This window comes from Habropoda laboriosa, unplaced genomic scaffold (assembly GCF_001263275.1).
Source record: "Habropoda laboriosa isolate 0110345459 unplaced genomic scaffold, ASM126327v1 scaffold822, whole genome shotgun sequence".
Taxonomy (NCBI): Eukaryota; Metazoa; Arthropoda; class Insecta; order Hymenoptera; family Apidae; genus Habropoda; species Habropoda laboriosa.
In genome coordinates this window covers 328,314-345,637 of record NW_017100914.1, presented here as the reverse complement: position 1 = coordinate 345,637, position 17,324 = coordinate 328,314, and the positions used below count along the sequence as shown (strand labels likewise).

Genomic DNA, 17,324 nt, shown 5'->3' with positions numbered 1-17,324 from the left:
TTTACGCGCGACGCTTGCACGACGCACGACCTCCATCATCATTTTTTTGCTTTTGTTAATCGTTAGAATCGCCATAATGTTATACAGTAATAACCATTAATCATAATTAATATTCGTATGTAAGTTGGTATTTCCTTCCTTCATTCCTCTCGTATGACCTTAAATTACTAAGGATCCATACGTTTATCGTCTAATATTTATCAATTATTTATATATAATATATATATATTTATATATTTATATATTCTAAACTTAGTTCGCTTAATTATTTAGCAATTAATAATATTAATTTAATTCATTATTATTATTATATTATTCTTTATTAATGTCGGAGAACGGGCATTTAATACGCAGTTTCGGCCACATCTAGCTTTACGCAGCTTCTGCCCTTTCGCGTTTCCCTTTACTTTCTGCATTTATAACCGCTTCCTCTACCATTGTCGCTTCCCCCGTAAAAACATTCTGGACGTGTATCGCGATTTACAAATTTTCCTCTTTCCTTCACATTTCTCTCGCACCTATCATTCTCGTGTTCCCCCGTACTCTTCCATCTTCCTCCTCTTCCTCTTCCTCTTCCTCTTTCTCGTCCTCTTCCTCATTCTTTTTTTTTTTTTTTTATTTTTCTTATTTTTCCCAAACGTCTTCGACTTTGGTTTTCTTCCCCCTTTTTCTCTACCGCTCGAAAATCACGGTTATTTTCTCTCGATCGTCTCTCCCCGCTGTTGGAAACCATTATCCTCCTACCTAAATCGCGATTCCCCCGTTTATTGCTCGTGATGGTACACGTCCTCTTCCGTCCAGAGATCGTTCAACGTGGTAAGTGTTTCCAAGGCATTTACATCGCTCATTGTACCGTCAGTCGACCGTGCTGCGCTCTGCCCTCTCGTCCATCCTGACGGAAAAAGAAAATCATGCTTTTGTTAGCCAGAAATTGCGACACGTGAACGACGAATATACGCGACGCGCTTATTCGTCGAGTCGAAGCCGTGGTATCTTTTTTTCTTCGTTCTTTTCTTTTTTTTTTTTTTTTTTGTGAAATCGGCGCAAGCAGATTGTGTTATTGTTGGAGTGCTTAACGGTAAATTATTGTAAGTCAATGTTGTTAGATTCTTTCGTGATCCGCGAAGAATTTCCGATATCTTACGGATTGCATTTGGAATACTTTTCTTTCTTTTTCAAACCTTTTCGGATTTCGCGACGTACGAATTGTAGACGATAATTTATCACGAAAGCATCTCGAATAGTTAACGCTCGACTCGTTTTATTAATCGCTATGGTTAAAAAAGGAAGTAATAGTTATTTCACCAGGCACACACTAAATTCAGGCTTGCAAACGAACAATTATTGGAAAGTATGTCTGAAACGTGGTGTCATTGTTATATTCACTTCTGGTGAACGTGTTTGCGTTTTGCTACAAGAAGGATGAAAGTATATCGTTACCGTACTCGTTAGACAATGCGCTAAATTCGAAAAAAAAACAACAACAGGGGACATTATAATCTTTCGATTGGCTGTTAATTGCAGTAACGTTTCGGCGATGAAAAGCGATGGAAATGCAATATAATTACACACTATTTGCTCGATAATTGTATGGATACTTTTGCGAGAAGTTTGCACAATTTGTAAAAGAAGTACCATTTGGAGTTTTTACATATTAGTTTCGTCGAATTTCATAAAGTTCTCCTTCGCACCGGAGAGAACTCGAAATGCTTGAAAAGAGAATGATTTGAAAGCGTGTATTAGTGAACGTGACTTACGTACCTGTTATTAGCTCTTAACAAGGCTCAATGGTAGCCATTAGTGAACGCCGCTGGTATTAGAGGACCCTAAAATGCGAAGACAAAAGTTTCATCGGGATTCACGTGCGATTCAATCTAATCTACTCAATTTTTTATGCTTATCTACGATGTTTTTGCAAGAACCCTTAGGATAATTGATCTTAACAAAAAATTCGTATTTAAGTTGGATTAAAACGTTTCTTTTCCTAAGTATCGGGAGAATGGAAAATTGGATAGTACTGGAATTAGATTATAAAAAGTAATATTGGCAAACCGAGAAGCTCAGCGTTCAGGGCTATTTTGCAATCAGAAGCTGTAGCAACGTAAGTTACAAACTCTAATGAAAAAAGAAAAAGAGAGAGAACTTGCATTATACTCTCGAATCGCTCGACTTTTCTTCCCTCTTTTTTTTTTTTTTATCTTGTTCGAATATCTTTCTAAAGTACATTGAACGGTTGGAAGAAGTATCACAGACACAAGTTTAATAATTCGATGCTGTTAGTACGGTTAGCTGTTGGAAAAGTAGTTCGTTCAATCCGACTTACTCGACGAAAAGTTTAATTAAAATCTATTCACTCTGATCTAACGTGGAAATAAAAGAAAGCGTTAAACGAATATAAATTAAATCGAGGCCTCCAGAGGCCAGAGTGCGATGGTAGTTTTTAATTCCGTTTTAAGTGTCTGAAATTCCTTTTGTTAGCCTCGACAGCTTGAAACAGCAGGATGTTGCTCCAAGAAATAGATGTACAGTGACAAATATTGCTATGAATTGACAAACTGTTACAAATTTTTTTTTTAACTGAAATTTAACTATCAACTTTTATTTGAAAATAAGTAGAAAGAAAATTTTTACGTTGTAAGCAGTCTTTATATCTTCAAAAGAATCTATGTTAAAGAAAGAATGCTTCAATTCTGTGTACTAATCACAATGCTATTAATCAAACACACGAAAATACTGTATTTACAGAGAAACTGTGATTCCAAGTAGTACGAGTCAATCATTTACGACTTTACACTCTAATATGCTAATTTAGATGTCTGAAACACTTCAATAATGACTGAAATGTTTGAAATTACTCAATTTATCTCTAACATTAGTTAGAAATTACCCTTGAAAATATTTTACCCTGTCAGAAAAATTAAAATCAAAATTCTGCACTCTCTTATGGCGGACCTGTACTACTTGGCATCAGAAACTTTTCACAGTTCCATTACGAATATGATTGCGGATATAATCCATCGTGGACAAGCCCGTGGACAATCTTAACAAGGGAACTTCGGTATTTTTTGTATCCGAAAAATTTCGATTTTCTGGAAACTTTGCAGGTTTATAGGAAACCTCGACGAAGTATCATTTCTTTCGAATTCGATTTGTTTTCAATTCTCTGTTTTTTAGTCTTTCAGGGTGAAAGTATCTCTTATCGGTTAAAATTATGTAAACGCTGTATTGCCGGATACCTGTACTTATAATGAAATTTTGAAAATTTCTTTAACTGACAAGAACACTAAATTTTTTGAAGTAAAAGTGATTGGGGATGCTTTTTTTTAATTTCAACACTAACAATTTCATTGCACAGTTTTATAGATGATAAAAATTCGCTATTGCATTCTGACAATTTTTTATATCTGCCAAATTTTCATTTCAACAATTTTTATATTTACTAAATTTTGCCAGATATACAGAAAAATAGAAGAACACGCGATGTGTGTCGCACATTAACATTTAAGGAGAGATTTTAACCTCAATAATCAAAAGCAGCGGACAAAAAGGACTAATTATTATTGAGGCTTTCGTGTGTAAGCCATGCCTTATGGAAAAAGTATCCCAACGTTTCGTAAGCATTCTTACGTTAAACACACTGATAATAAGAAAAATTGAGTGATACTTTTATCGACGTTTCCCATAAACACAAAATTTCAAACAAAAAGAACTGATTACTATTGAGGCTTTCTTGTCTAAGCCATGCCTTATGGAAAAAGTATTCCAACGTTTCGTAAGCATTGCTCACGTGAAACACACTGACGATAAAAAAAAAATTGACCACGAACTCACAAAATTTCCCCAAAAAATCAGAATTTCCAGATTACCGAAATTCCCTGGTAAATCCTTCGTGGCGAAGGGGGATCGTAGAGTGGACTTACGGGACTGTAGTTGAGCGGGGCACGGGACACGGCGATCGCAGGGAACGCGGTCGTAGGGGGCTGCGGACTAGCTGCGGCCTGGACGTAGCTGGCGACTGCTGAGTCCGCGGCTGCGGCTGCTGCTGCGGCTGCGGCGCTTGAACTCGTGAGGCGACGCCGGCGGAAATCCGGCCTGCGCTGCGGCCGCCTGGTAGTTGTTCATCACTGCAACGAACGCGCCGTCATTTTTAACATTCCTCCGTACGTTGTCTACGGCCTCGACTGGCCAGCCAATTAGGCTCGTTTACTCCTGCGGCCTTGTTTCGTCGCGAACAAACTGCTTCGCGAGCAGAAATACACGCCTGAGTTTCTTCAGGACGTCTGATTTTGAATGCAGATCGTGTGAATGAGTTGAGAAATTGAGTTTCGATTTTGCCGAATTATTTATTTTCTGTGTTTCTGAAGGAGAAGTACCGAAGTCGCATAGTTCGATGGCTGATTCGATGAAAGTGTGTGTAGGATCGTTTTTTTTCTTTTTTTTTCGGGTAGATTATAGCGAAAATGGCGATTTCTGTGTTTCTCGCAATTCCTATCTGTCTGATTTTTCTTGAACGCAGATCGTGTGAATGAATCGCGAAATTAGTTGAGTTTGGACTTTGTCAACCTCCTTTTCTTCGCGATTCTGTGTTTTTTCGGGAGAAAAATGATCGGAGTACTTCCATGGCTGATTTGGGAAAAATTCCTTAAAGTGTACAGAATACTTCTTTTTTGTACAGATTGTGGGGATAATCGTGATTTTTATCTAAACTTCTTCTTTCTTTCAAAAATTGAGTTTGAACTTTGCCGACCTGCTCTGTATTTTCACAGCAGAAAAACGATCGGAGTCGCATGGTTCCGTAGCTGATTCGAAGAAACCTCGCGATAAAGTGTGTATAAGAGAATTATTTTCCTTTCGAATAGATTATAACGAAAATTGTGATGTGATTCACGTTTGCACGGTAGCGTGGGTAGTTGATTATTAAAATTCATTACACCGTGTAATATGTTTGAACAGCAGTTAATTACAGAACGTTACGAAAAATGGCACACATTAGTACACTTATGCTGCGTAAATGTAGTTTTCACACACACAGAAAATACATGGCAAATGAAAATTGGAAAAACGCTAATAAGCAGGAAAGATTAGAATTTCATAAAACATGTATACGTACGTACATTTAATTCACTCTTGTTTTGCATTGTTACTTGCTCACTGACATAATTATTTCGGCCAACTAACCACAAAAATGACTAGTTTTTATTAATGATAATTAGCCATCGAACGAGGCGAACAATTCGTGAATTGAAAATACGAAATTTCCGATTATATCGTAATAATCCAGAAACTTACGAGAACCTCTTACGTTACATTTGAAGAATTCAACAGCATGTTGAACACGTTCATCGTCTTTTTCCTAATCATTCACATAATAACTAGCTGAATTAATTCTGTCTCAACAGCAACACTACGCTCTCCAAAAACTGGTCACAGTAACAATTACAATATCTCTGTATCATTACTTATGTCTGTACTAATAAGAAACTTACACGAAAGCTAACCACTGCAACATCGCTAATTAAAACACGCTTTACAATATCAGCAATGAACTCGCACAAAATCACGATACAACTAGCATTCCTGTGTACATGTGTATATCCCGCAGCGCAAGAAACATCTCAATTAGCAAGCGACACGTCGTCCGTGTCGTGTAAAGTTGTATCCTTTACAAAAGAAGAGGAAGAAAAGGAAAAAAGTGTGTGAAATAGAAATGCAACTTAGAACGTTCGACGTTTGTCTACACGTTTCGATTCGTTTCCGTTCCATCAATGAACGGGGACGAATTGGTAATGCACATCGATAAAACACGCGAGCACACACGCGCTTAGAGAAAGAAAATGACGGTATAGGTATAAGAGAAATAGAGTGGTATAAGAGAAACGTCGGCGCCTTCGTCGGAGACAAATAATCGGTGACACACGTAAAACGTGGAAGAAGGAAATAAAAGGAGACACTCAGTAAGCGGATTACAAGACAGCTTTGCGCGTAATGGAACAACAGAAAACCGCGAGAGCACGGATACGATATAGTGGAAACACGTCGGGCCAGGACAAGCAACGCAATCGCACGAGACAGTAACGGCTAACAGCAGCACAAAGAAGTATCGTCGAGCACGTGCTTTTTAGCTGTAAAGTGACTCCGCTGTTCATAACGCGGCGCATTTTCTTCTCGAGAGGAAACGATTTCGCTACTCCGGCTTGTTCGCCGTTTCGTTGCGTCGCATCTCGCGTGCTAAATCTCTCTCGCTCTCTGGCGTTGGTGTTAAGTTCGGTTTACGATAAAAACAGAGCTCGCATGTTACACGAAACGAAACGGAAAGAGACGGTGGCAGAAGAGAGATGAGGATATTAAAAATAAAGAGAGAAGAAAATAGGGTGAAAAAGAGGTGTAACGAAATTTGCATTTTTCGCGAGAAAAAAAGGATAGGGTGAAACGAAGAAACTAAAAATAGAGAGAGAAGAAAGGAGGGTGAAAAAGAAGAAGTAACAAAATTTGCATTTTCGACAAGAGAAAGAAGGTAGAATGAAATGAAACGGTGGCAGAAGAGAGATGAAGAAACTAAAAATAAAGAGAGAAGAAAAGAGGGTGAAAAGAAGAAGTAACGAAATTTGTATTTTTCGCAAGAAAAAGAAGATGGAATGAAACGAAACGGTAACAGAAGAGAGATGAAGAAATGAAGAAACTAAAAACAGAGAGATAGAGAGAAGAAAAGAGGATGGAAGAGAAGAAGAAACAATATTTGCATTATCGACAAGGAAAAGAAGAGAGTGAAGCGAAATGGTAACAGAAGAGAGACGAAGAAATAAAGAAACTAAAAACAGAGAGAGAAGAAAAGAGGGTGAAGAGAAAAGAAGAAACAAAATTTGCATTTTCCACAAGAAACGGAAAATAGAGAAAAACGAAACGGTAACAGAAGAGAGATGAAGAAACTAAAAACAGAGAGAGAGAGAGAAAGAAGAAAAGAGGATGGAAGAGAAGAAGAAACAATATTTGCATTATCGACAAGGAAAAGAAGAGAGTGAAGCGAAATGGTAACAGAAGAGAGACGAAGAAATAAAGAAACTAAAAACAGAGAGAGAAGAAAAGAGGGTGAAGAGAAAAGAAGAAACAAAATTTGCATTTTCCACAAGAAATGGAAAATAGAGAGAAACGAAACGGTAACAGAAGAGAGATGCGGGAACTAAAAACAGATAGAGAAGAGAAAAGGAGAAAAAAGAGAAGTAACAAAATTTACGGGCGTATTCCGCAAGAAAAAGAAGATAGAAGAATAAAGAGAACACGAAAATCGAGCAAACCAACGATCGATCCATGTAATAATAGCCACTGGTAAGGCAAAACGAGACTGATACACAGCGACACCAATGCACAATGAATCTGAATAACACTTAATTGGCCAGAGGTACAGGGGGCAACGATCCACTCTCGTGTCTCTCGAAATAACGAGGAGAAATGAAAGAAAACCACGGTATGTTCGATCTCGAGTACTTCACGGGTCATCCATCAATGATACGTGTTCCTATTCCTATTAGCGGCTACCATGCTTGACAGACTAAAATATACTGGGGAATTGTACGCTTTGTCGGGATTCAGCGGGGAGGCATGGAATAAATTACCAATTTGTCATCCACGCTTCTACACGAAAGCTGCGTTTTAGCTTCGAATCTCGCACACTAGTCTGCTGGGCGAAACGAGGGAAGAGATTAATGCAGGGGATTCGAAGATGAGTCGCACACGTGTCCTTTCTCAAATGCATGGTATATGTATAGTCGATAGAAGAAATATAGGGAAGTCGTAAAATCGGTCGGGCGTCGAACTTTACATTTTTAAGAATATCGATAGGGGAATCGACAGAAACCTGAGATGACAAGGGCTAGAAATTTTAGTTAGGGTATGAAGTATGCTTTAGCTTTGATTTTTTTCTAATTGAAAAAAGAAGAATGCTGCGTTTGAACCTGAGTGTTACTGCATCAATCAGTTTCTGTGTATCTATTCTTACTGTAGTCGGTCAAATGACTGGTTATGAAATAAAGATCATATTTGACTGTCAATGTGATTGTCAATTTAATGTAGAAAAAAGTGCAAAAAATTATTGCGGGTGAGGTACGGTTAGTGTTAATGTTTTAATTTACGACTTCACTATGTCGCTTCCACGGACTATACCAATTTTCCTACTGTTTCGCCGGTTGGATATCTTTCCAGCTCTGCAGAGTATAGTCGGTGGAAGAAATATAGCGTCACGTGTGGCGTTTTTCGTTTTTCGATTGCGAATCGAAATAATTTCGATTTTGAGGCATACTTTATGCAGTCCTGACTGAGGTTTCGGGTCTTTATTTTCGCAGACTTCTCTCGATTCACTTTTCGAAACTTTGACGCCTGGCAGATTTTTTAGTTTATAATTTAGAACAATATTTCCAAAGAACCTTTAAAAGAACGTAAGATCCGTCTCATTCATAAAACCATCATACCGTCGCTACAGTATTTCCTTCGATATTCATTAAAATAAAATATTAAAATATAGCCTTGGATTTCATTAAAATATACAAAAATATTTTCGTTCACTATACATTAAGATATGTCATTAAAATATTCACTTTCGGTACGAACATATGTGACGACCTCCTATATTTCTTCCATCGACTATACACATTTTACCGTGCGCTCTATTCTCGATAAAACTCTCCTCCATAATTACCCCTAAAAGAAATTTTCCAACACGAATCAACATCCATATGCAAATTGCGCATAAACAACCCTTATGTGAAGAACAAAAAAAAGGAAAAATAGCACAAGCCTGCAGGCGATTAGGAAGATCACAGAACTTATCTACAAAACCAGCGAGAAAAGTGGTAGTAAATCGAAGACGAAGATGATGGGAAGATTGCCGGCGTAGAGACGCTAGAGGAACGCGAAGAATTCGAAACTCGCCGGAGAAGAAATGGGAGGGCATGGGGGGGAGTATGACAAACCGAAAGCGCTCGATGTACAATCTAAAACCCCATTCAGCTTTTAAACTCTTGACAATGGCGGCCGGTTACAAAGTTTTCTGCCGGTGGCCGGGTTCGTCGATGTGAAGAGTGGGCGGAAAAGGGGGCTGGGTCGAGCGCGATTCAAAAGTTTGATTTATTTGAGAGGAGATTGCGGACGGCACAGGGGCGGAGCAGGCGGATCAGGCTAGATTCTATGACCAGCAAGAGAGAGAGAAAGTGTGTGTGTGTGTGTGTGTGTAAGGGAGAGAGACAGAAAAAGAGCGAATAAAAAAATAAAAGGGTTGGAGTCGGTGTATTTCGCTGGCGGCATCTCGCCGCCCTACATGTGTGACACTTTTCAGAATTCCCTGCCGCCTTTTCTTCCCCGCTGTCTGGATTGCTTCACCGTCGTTTCTCCTCTCTCTCAGCCTCCGCGTCTCTCGCGAGCTTAGAAGAAACTCCCCTTTTCACGGCGTGTGTCGTGAAAAGCGCTCTGAACCGCGGCCATTTTCGAGAAATTAGCGCGGATTCTTGGGAGAAAGAATTCTCCGCGGGAATTGCTGCGGGATTTTTCTTTGCCCGCGCTTACTGAAAGAAGGATTTCTCTCGTGGACGTTGTAACCGTGATTTATTTTAATTAGAATTTCGAACGGTTTACGGTTCGTTGGCGGGAATCGTTGATTGCGCGACGTTCTTTCGGGACTTTCATCGGAGCATCGGAAAAATTGTGATTATCTTGTTGCTCGGCTAAGCATGTAATTGAATTTTGCGGATAATGAGACGGAAAATTTTCGCGAGTAACGTTTTCGTGATTCTATATTTTAGAGGAAAGTTTTGTTGCGACATTTTGTAATGCAGGTTTATCGAAATTTCGCGGTACAAGAAGGTTTCAGGTCTAAAGTAGAAGTCGTTTAATTATTTTCTCTAGTTACAGTGGTGCGAGACAATTTTTACACGTACTCTAAATGGTTTCAAACGGTGAATAAGATGGAAGAAAATTTTTGTTTATAAATAATCATTTCTTCTGTTTCTTTTTTTTTCAACATCACCAATGTATCTATTCTTTTCTACTGTACGTCATATCAGACATTGGTGTGCATTTAAACATGCATAATAATACAACTTCAAAATATCTTGGACTCAAAAATTTCCAATCAAAATCCTTTCATTTTCGCCATCTCTTCCATCGAAGAAATTTAAATTACGTGTAAAAATTTTCCGGTACCACCATAGCTAGAGAAGATAATTAGGTGACTTGCTTCACGCCACCGACCCTCAGTGCAGAAGCAGCTCAATGCTCGCACAGTGGCGACAACTTTGTAACGCACAACTTTTCCAAAGAACCATCTGAAAATTTCGAGAATGATACACCAAAAAAGTTAGAAATCTCGAAAGAACCGTAGCACACGATTTCGAGGAACAGGAAGAACACAGTTATGTATAACAGTTATTCTCCAACGAAACGAAGAAATCAACCCCGTCGAGAGGTAAGAAAAGAAGCAAATTGAAACGATTGAACGTTGCTACCAGGGTAGCGATGTAAATACGGGGGCGTTCTGTTTCTTCGAAAAGGAAGAACGATTCGACCAGGGTAATCATATCCACGGTTTAACCTTTGGGAAGTTTCTCGAACAGGGACGAGAGCCACACGGTTCAAGCTTGTTCACCGTTGAAAGTATACGAAGGAGCCGAAGCAGCCTTGCAATTTGCCATTAAGGCGTAATGCAAAGCTTGTTTCTGTTAAAGCTCGAGAATCGAATCACGAAAGAGGATTGAATTACACGAGTTCCAAGTTCCGTTGTAGGCGGCATCGTAATCCCGTCTGGCTATATCGTAACGTCTCGATCTAACAATCACGAAGGCCTCGTGTTAAGAAGCAGAGCTTCTATCGTCGTTATTCTCTCTACTGTCGTTATTGCTTTTCGCTCTATCGCGTGACTCGATAATGAAAAGCTATCAAGAATCGGAAACCGTACGCCGTTCCCCGGAGAATCTATTGGCCGTGCATTCTGATATGGATGTATATGCTATATGTATGTACACTCGGTGAAAAAAGTCCACGTGACCTAACCTGAAAAACGAAGTTTCCGTAACCTAACCTAAAAGAGGAATCTCCTACTTGACCTAACCTTGCCAGAATTTATTTCGCTCATTGTACTGTTTCGATAGAGAATTGGTATTTTATTTGGGAACGTAACGTTTACTATTGGTAGAAAGACAAATTATTTTTAAAATAATTTTCGACGAAGAGTAATGTATGAGAATGAGATGAAAAAAATTTCTAAAAATTTCAGCAAATTTCTAAGAATTTAGCAAAATGTCTTGGGAAATGAGGTCCCAAAGGCAGATACAAGTTAGTTTCTTGTTTACAAACAAGTAGAAAAGTATTTTTCTCATAATAGAAAATATCTGTTTAAAAAAATTTCTTTTCTCTTTAATTATTGACAAATGAATGAAAGCTATGTTTCTTCGTACTGACAGTAAATCTTAAGTTTTCAAATCAAATTTCTCACTTTCTCTGTCAAAATTATACCAGTGCAAAATAAATTCTAATAAGAGTGCGCAGAGAATTTTTTCACGGAGTGTATTTTGTACAACTGCTATAATTATTAACAAATTAATGTAAATTACCTTTCTTCGTACCAATAGTAAGTCTTAAGTTTCCAAATAAAATTGATCACTTTCTCTGTCAAAATTATACAAATGCAAAATAAATTCGAAGGATTGAAGAATTTTTTCACGGAGTGTATTTTGTACAGCTGCTAAAATGATTAACAAACGAATGCAAATGATCTTTCCACCTACCAATACTAAATCTCACGTTTCTAAATAAAACGACGTAAATATCATTCCCTCCCTACTTTCTCCATCAAAATTACACAACGCCGAATAAATCCTAACGAGACTTTTTCCACCGAGTGTACACATAACTGCATATACACGCAGAACACGTATGTAAACATGTACAGTAAACCTCTGAGAACTTGTTCTCACATTTTTTCTCTTTTCTCACAAATGCCAGACAAATTAAGAAAGCGGTAGGTAGGAACGAAGCCGAAAAGAATGGAAAACTTTAGACGTACCAGAAAGAGCTTGCGTGAGCAAGGGCGTGTTGTTGTTGGAGGTGAGCTGCCCGTTGGTAATATCCACTGAAACATAAAACTCTGATCACAACTGCTCCGCACTTCAACGTACATACGCGGATATGTGCGCTTTTCGCTACTTCGTTCTTTCTCGTTTTACTGCCGCTCGGCAATGAGAGCGAGAGAGAGACCGAATAGTAGTGGTAGTGGTGGTATACTGTCTGTGGCTGATTAAAGGAGACAGAGTTAAAAAAAAAAAAACAGAAGAGAAAAAAAAAGAAAAAAACAACAACAAAGAAGAAGAAACAAAAACAGAAGTAGAGAGGCGTCGTGTGACGTCAAAGTGACGGCCGAAAGGAAGAGACAGAGACGTGATTTTTCCATGTGTGTTGCTTTGTCGCTGATCCTCTCTCTGTACGCCGTGCGACGATCGAGCGAGCACGTTTTCCTTCTGCGTCGTGACTCTTTCGCGATCCCCGGATTAAACGTTCTCTCCTTTCGTTCTTTTTTTTTTTTCTTTTTCCTTCTTTTTCTATTCCTTAGCCCCTCTCCAGACCCTTCACGCCTTTTAGCACGGTGGTCCGACTGTGATCGAGAGCCGTCACGTCCACTGTGCTCGCAAAACTCGTCGTTACTCCCTTCAGTTTCTCCGTCTGGATCCGAAAGCGACGAAGATCGCCTCGTGAAGTGCAAAGCACACTGTCGATTTCTCCCGTCTCGAACTAACGAACCCAACTTTCGAAGGAGAACGAAAAAAGTGCGTCACGGGGAGTATCTCTTTTCCCCTTTCGTTTACGATTTACCTGGAAAATACCGGTGGGGTACAGCGGATCGTCGCCGAGTAACCGAATATAAACGGGTCCACATAGACGGCGTCGAGGGCTCGTAAAATATTTGTCGCGTGATAATAGTATACTGCCTGTATGGTTATCGATTGGTGCAACGGGTTACGATAGCGCTCGCCGCGCTATTATATTCCTTGCTCGCTCGCTCGCGGGGACCGATGAAATGTATGAATCGCGGCGGCGATCAATGACGTGGAACAGGGACGTTGTCGGAACGGAATGTGAGACCATCAACGAAACGTTCCATGGTGAAACGATAATGATCGATGCTTCGCGGGAAAGTGAGACGAGAGAGTGGCTGAAAGAACTGTCACTGATACGTCGTGTATGCGCGCGAGAAGAGGAAGAGAGAAATTGGAGTGTACGGAGCACGTTGAGATACGAGGGAAGAAGTGTATCCACACGAGAGAACGAGAAGTGAAGATAGAAAGGGAGAAGAAGGCGTGATGCGTGTGTGTTTCCACGGTCCAAGAAGTGAAACGTCGACTTCGTACATTTCTTCCGGAGAGCAGCCCTTTGGACGTGTTGCATCGGTGCCTCCATGTACGCGCGGCTTGCGTTCTCGCTTCCGGTTCGGTGGTAGTACACTGCCGGCACTCCTGACATTAATAAAGAACAAGAAGAGAGCTGAGAATGTGGGAAGGAAAGACAAAAATAAAACGGGGACGATAGGTGTGCGCGTGGCGGTGAAATTCGCTGGTGAGCTTGCGCGAAGATGAGAAGACGGCGAAGATTGTCGTCGGCTGGATCGAGTTGGATTTTTTAGGGTTGACGACGATGCGGTGTATGTTGAATTTCTAGCTGAACGCGGTTCTTCAGAAATACGAACGATTGGAGAGTCGAATTATCGTTGCACATTATTGGAGCAAAGTATGAAACTTGAGTTGAAATTCAGTTACCAGTTGATGAGGTAATAGAAGAATTTTACAGTGGATGAAGGATTGTTAAGCTTGAATGTGCTAGAATAGAATCGAACGTATTTGGAAGTTTCAGCTGTACGAGGAACTTTAAGGTGGCTAAGAATTCTAATTACTCGAACGCAGTGTTTGCTATTAGCAGTTATTTACCATTGCAAAACAATTACTAAACGATATACCTAAGAAACTAGAATTTACTTGTATCTTAAGAAATAATCTCTAGCCTGGAAGTTCCATACTTCAAACCAATACTGTTGAGACCGTTTCATCTACGTTCTCAGCAATGCGTTTTAAGCATTTACAAAATTTACCTTCTGAACTAAAGAAATCGTCAAAAATGAAAAATAAAAAGAAATCCTTTAACTACGTAATCAAAGTAACAAAATGAAAAGAACCGCGTGTCAACCAATGCTCGACAGAAATATTCACCGATCCCGCGTTAATTACGTGTTCGATAGCGTCGAATTAATTTCGCGAAAAACGCGGAGAGAAAATAAGAGAACAGAGAGACAGAGAGGGGACAGAAGGTGAAAAAAAGGGGGGAATTTTCATCGCAAGAACGGTTGGCAGAGAAGCCGGAGATCCTTTAAAACCGGTCGAACAAACACCGGCGCGTTTTGTGCACCCGATGAATGCGGACGTTCTGACGTCCAAGTAAAATGGCTCTCCGCCATATTTTTTTCTATTTTTCTCCACGGGCTGGCTTTTTCGCGAAATAAACACGACGCCTACGCGCGCGTATTACGACTGCCCTGGCATTTACCGTTCGGAATCAAAGAAGGGAGAGAGAGAGAGAGAGAAAAAAGAAGAGAAAATATCGCGGCACAAAGGGCCACGGTTAAACGGTTTAAAGTCGGCCGCCGACGCGCAAAGGTGGACCCTCCGCGATACGTAACGCTCGGTAAGAGCGGCGTGAAAAGCGGAGAGAATGGACGGGACGCGGATAGAAAAGACGTACGAACGAAAAATAGAGGGATGCAGAGGCGAACAGGGCTGGGGTGAAACGGTGGCCACCGTTTGGATTTATGTGTGACGCGCGTGGGGTCGGTTGATTCGAAATTTGCGTGAATTTCAACGGGATACCGTGAGGGGGTGAATCGTCGTCATCGATACTGGGGTAAACAGGATGGAAAATAAATCAGGATGGTAGCGGGGCGGTTCAGACAAGTGGGCTGGCTCGTTGCCTCGAAATAGGCGGAGATGGAAGAAAATGATATTTGAACTGTCGATGGGATATATTTATGCGCATATGAGCTCTGGCGATCTTTCTCCTTTTTTAAATTGAATTTTATACACTTGCGACCGGGGCTTTTCGCGTTCGGGATGTGTACGTGTTCGAATTTGGGAATTAGTAATTTGTAGATATAGAAAATTTCATGCGTTGCATGTGAAAGTATGAATATGTTTGATTTTAGAAATTAGTAATTCGTGAGAAATAAAAAATTTCATGTGTGTAAAAGTATTAACACGTTTGATTTTGGAAATTCGTAACATTGTGAGAAATAAAAAATTTCATGTGTGTAAAAGTATTAACACGTTTGATTTTGGAAATTAGTAATTCGTGAGAAATAAAAAATTTTATGTGTGTAAAAGTATTAACACATTTGATTTTGGAAATTCGTAACATTGTGAGAAATCAAAAATTTTATCAGTGGTAGTACAGGTTAAAAACAAATTTCCAATGGATTTTCAATATGCATTTTAAATTAATTTCTTTTTTAATGCATATCTGTAAAGATCGAGAATCGCATCCAGAAATATAGAATTTTTAGAAATTTAGAAATATGAATTATGTATTTTAAATTAATAATTTCTTTTCTAATAGATATCTGTAAAGATTGAGAATCGCATCCAGAAATATAGAATTTTTAGAAATTTAGAATTATGAATTATGTATTTCAAATTAATAATTTCTTTTCTAATAGATATCTGCAAAGATTGAGAATTGCATCCAGAAATATAGAATTTTCAGAAATTTAGAATTACCAATTTTGAGAATTAAGTTTTGTTCGTATCCTTGCATAAAAATTAAAAATCTATGCAAACGTGTAAAATTCAATTTGAGAAGGAAAATATTACAACAGCTCGTATGCGCATAAATTTGAAATTTCCTCCTATCTCTGGTAGTTTCAAAGCAACGGTCCATCTCAATTTCATGAAACATCCCGTACACAGAGGATCATTTAGAGATAAGCGTCGAAAGTACAGAATAAACGTAAGAAAAGATCGATGATAGTAGCTGAAAGTTTCAACGTAACACAAAACATTACGATACGTCGCTAAAGCCGGCTCCGGGTTAATTAGGTTAGTGGCTCCGAGCGCAGATAAATGGTTAGCGAGTCTACGGGAGCTAAATGAAACATTGCGAGCCTCGTGGGGATCGAAGGAGTAGCTGTAAACAGATTTCTAGCGATAATTGAACGAATGGACGACTTGAAAACAAAACTTCCTGGTGAAACTCGGAATCATAAATCACAATGATACACTACAACTTTCCGAAATACTTAAAAAGACGTCAAACTTATTGCGACAATGTGAAAACCACGAATAATGAACGATTATTTGGAAAAAGATTCAGAAATGGAATTGAAATAATATAGAATTTGAAGAAATTTTTGAAAATTCAACAAATTACAAATTCGAAGCGGCAATTTCGATAACTTTGGAATAAAAACTTCCCTGGAATGCTGCAGTAAAAAAAATTCGAAAACATGAAAAAGTGGAATTCTATAACTTTCGAAAACACTTAAAAAGAATTTCAGGAAATTTTTGAAAATTTAACAAATTACAAATTCGACGCGGCAATATTGAAAACCTTGAAATAAAAGTGTCCCTTAGATACAGCGCTATTTAGGCGAAACTCGAAAACATGAAAAAGTGGAATTCTATAACTTTCAAAAACACTTAAAAAGAATTTCAGGAAATTTTTGAAAATTTAACAAATTACAAATTCGACGCGGCAGTATTGACAGCCTTGAAATAAAAGTGTCCTCTAGATACAGCGCTAGATGAAACTCGAAATCACAAAAAAAGTGAAATTCTCCAACTTCCCAAAATACTTGAAAAGCAATGTCAAGAAATCTGCGAACATTTGACAAATCACAAATTCGACGCGACAATAGTCAAACCCTCAAAACAAAAACGTCCTCCGGATGCTGCGCCAGATGAAACCCAAATTCCCCAAAACAACGGAATTCTGCATCTCCCGAAAATGCTTAAAAAGAAATTTCAGGAAATCTAGGAACATTGAACAAATTACAAATTCGACCCAGTAATAGCGAAACTGTCGAAGGGAAGAAAAAAACGTCCTCCGGATGCTGCGCTAGCGCGGAAGAAAAGAGGTACGCTCGGACAGCGTGAAAACAGAGCATTCCCGGAGTGTGGAATCTCGTTTCAGGAACCGTAACCGGCAGGACTGATAACGCGATAGCGTGAGAGGGTGAACGGACCATAAATCGCGGATCGACGTGATTTGTATGGGGTATCACGCCGGTTAATGGTGTGGCTTGTCTCTAT

General features: G+C 39.2%; 1 protein-coding gene across 1 annotated transcript in view; it reads right to left on the bottom strand.

Annotated features, from left to right (window-relative positions):
* Positions 1–335: 335 nt before the first annotated feature.
* Positions 336–17,324, bottom strand: part of LOC108577544 (RNA-binding protein Musashi homolog Rbp6-like) — a 326,939-nt gene continuing 309,950 nt past the window's right edge. The window contains 5 exon segments of the mRNA XM_017940722.1: positions 336–892; positions 1,762–1,826; positions 3,921–4,065; positions 4,067–4,124; positions 12,047–12,112. Of these exon segments, the coding sequence (XP_017796211.1) occupies positions 1,785–1,826; positions 3,921–4,065; positions 4,067–4,124; positions 12,047–12,112 (311 nt within the window). The 3' untranslated portion in view covers positions 336–892; positions 1,762–1,784.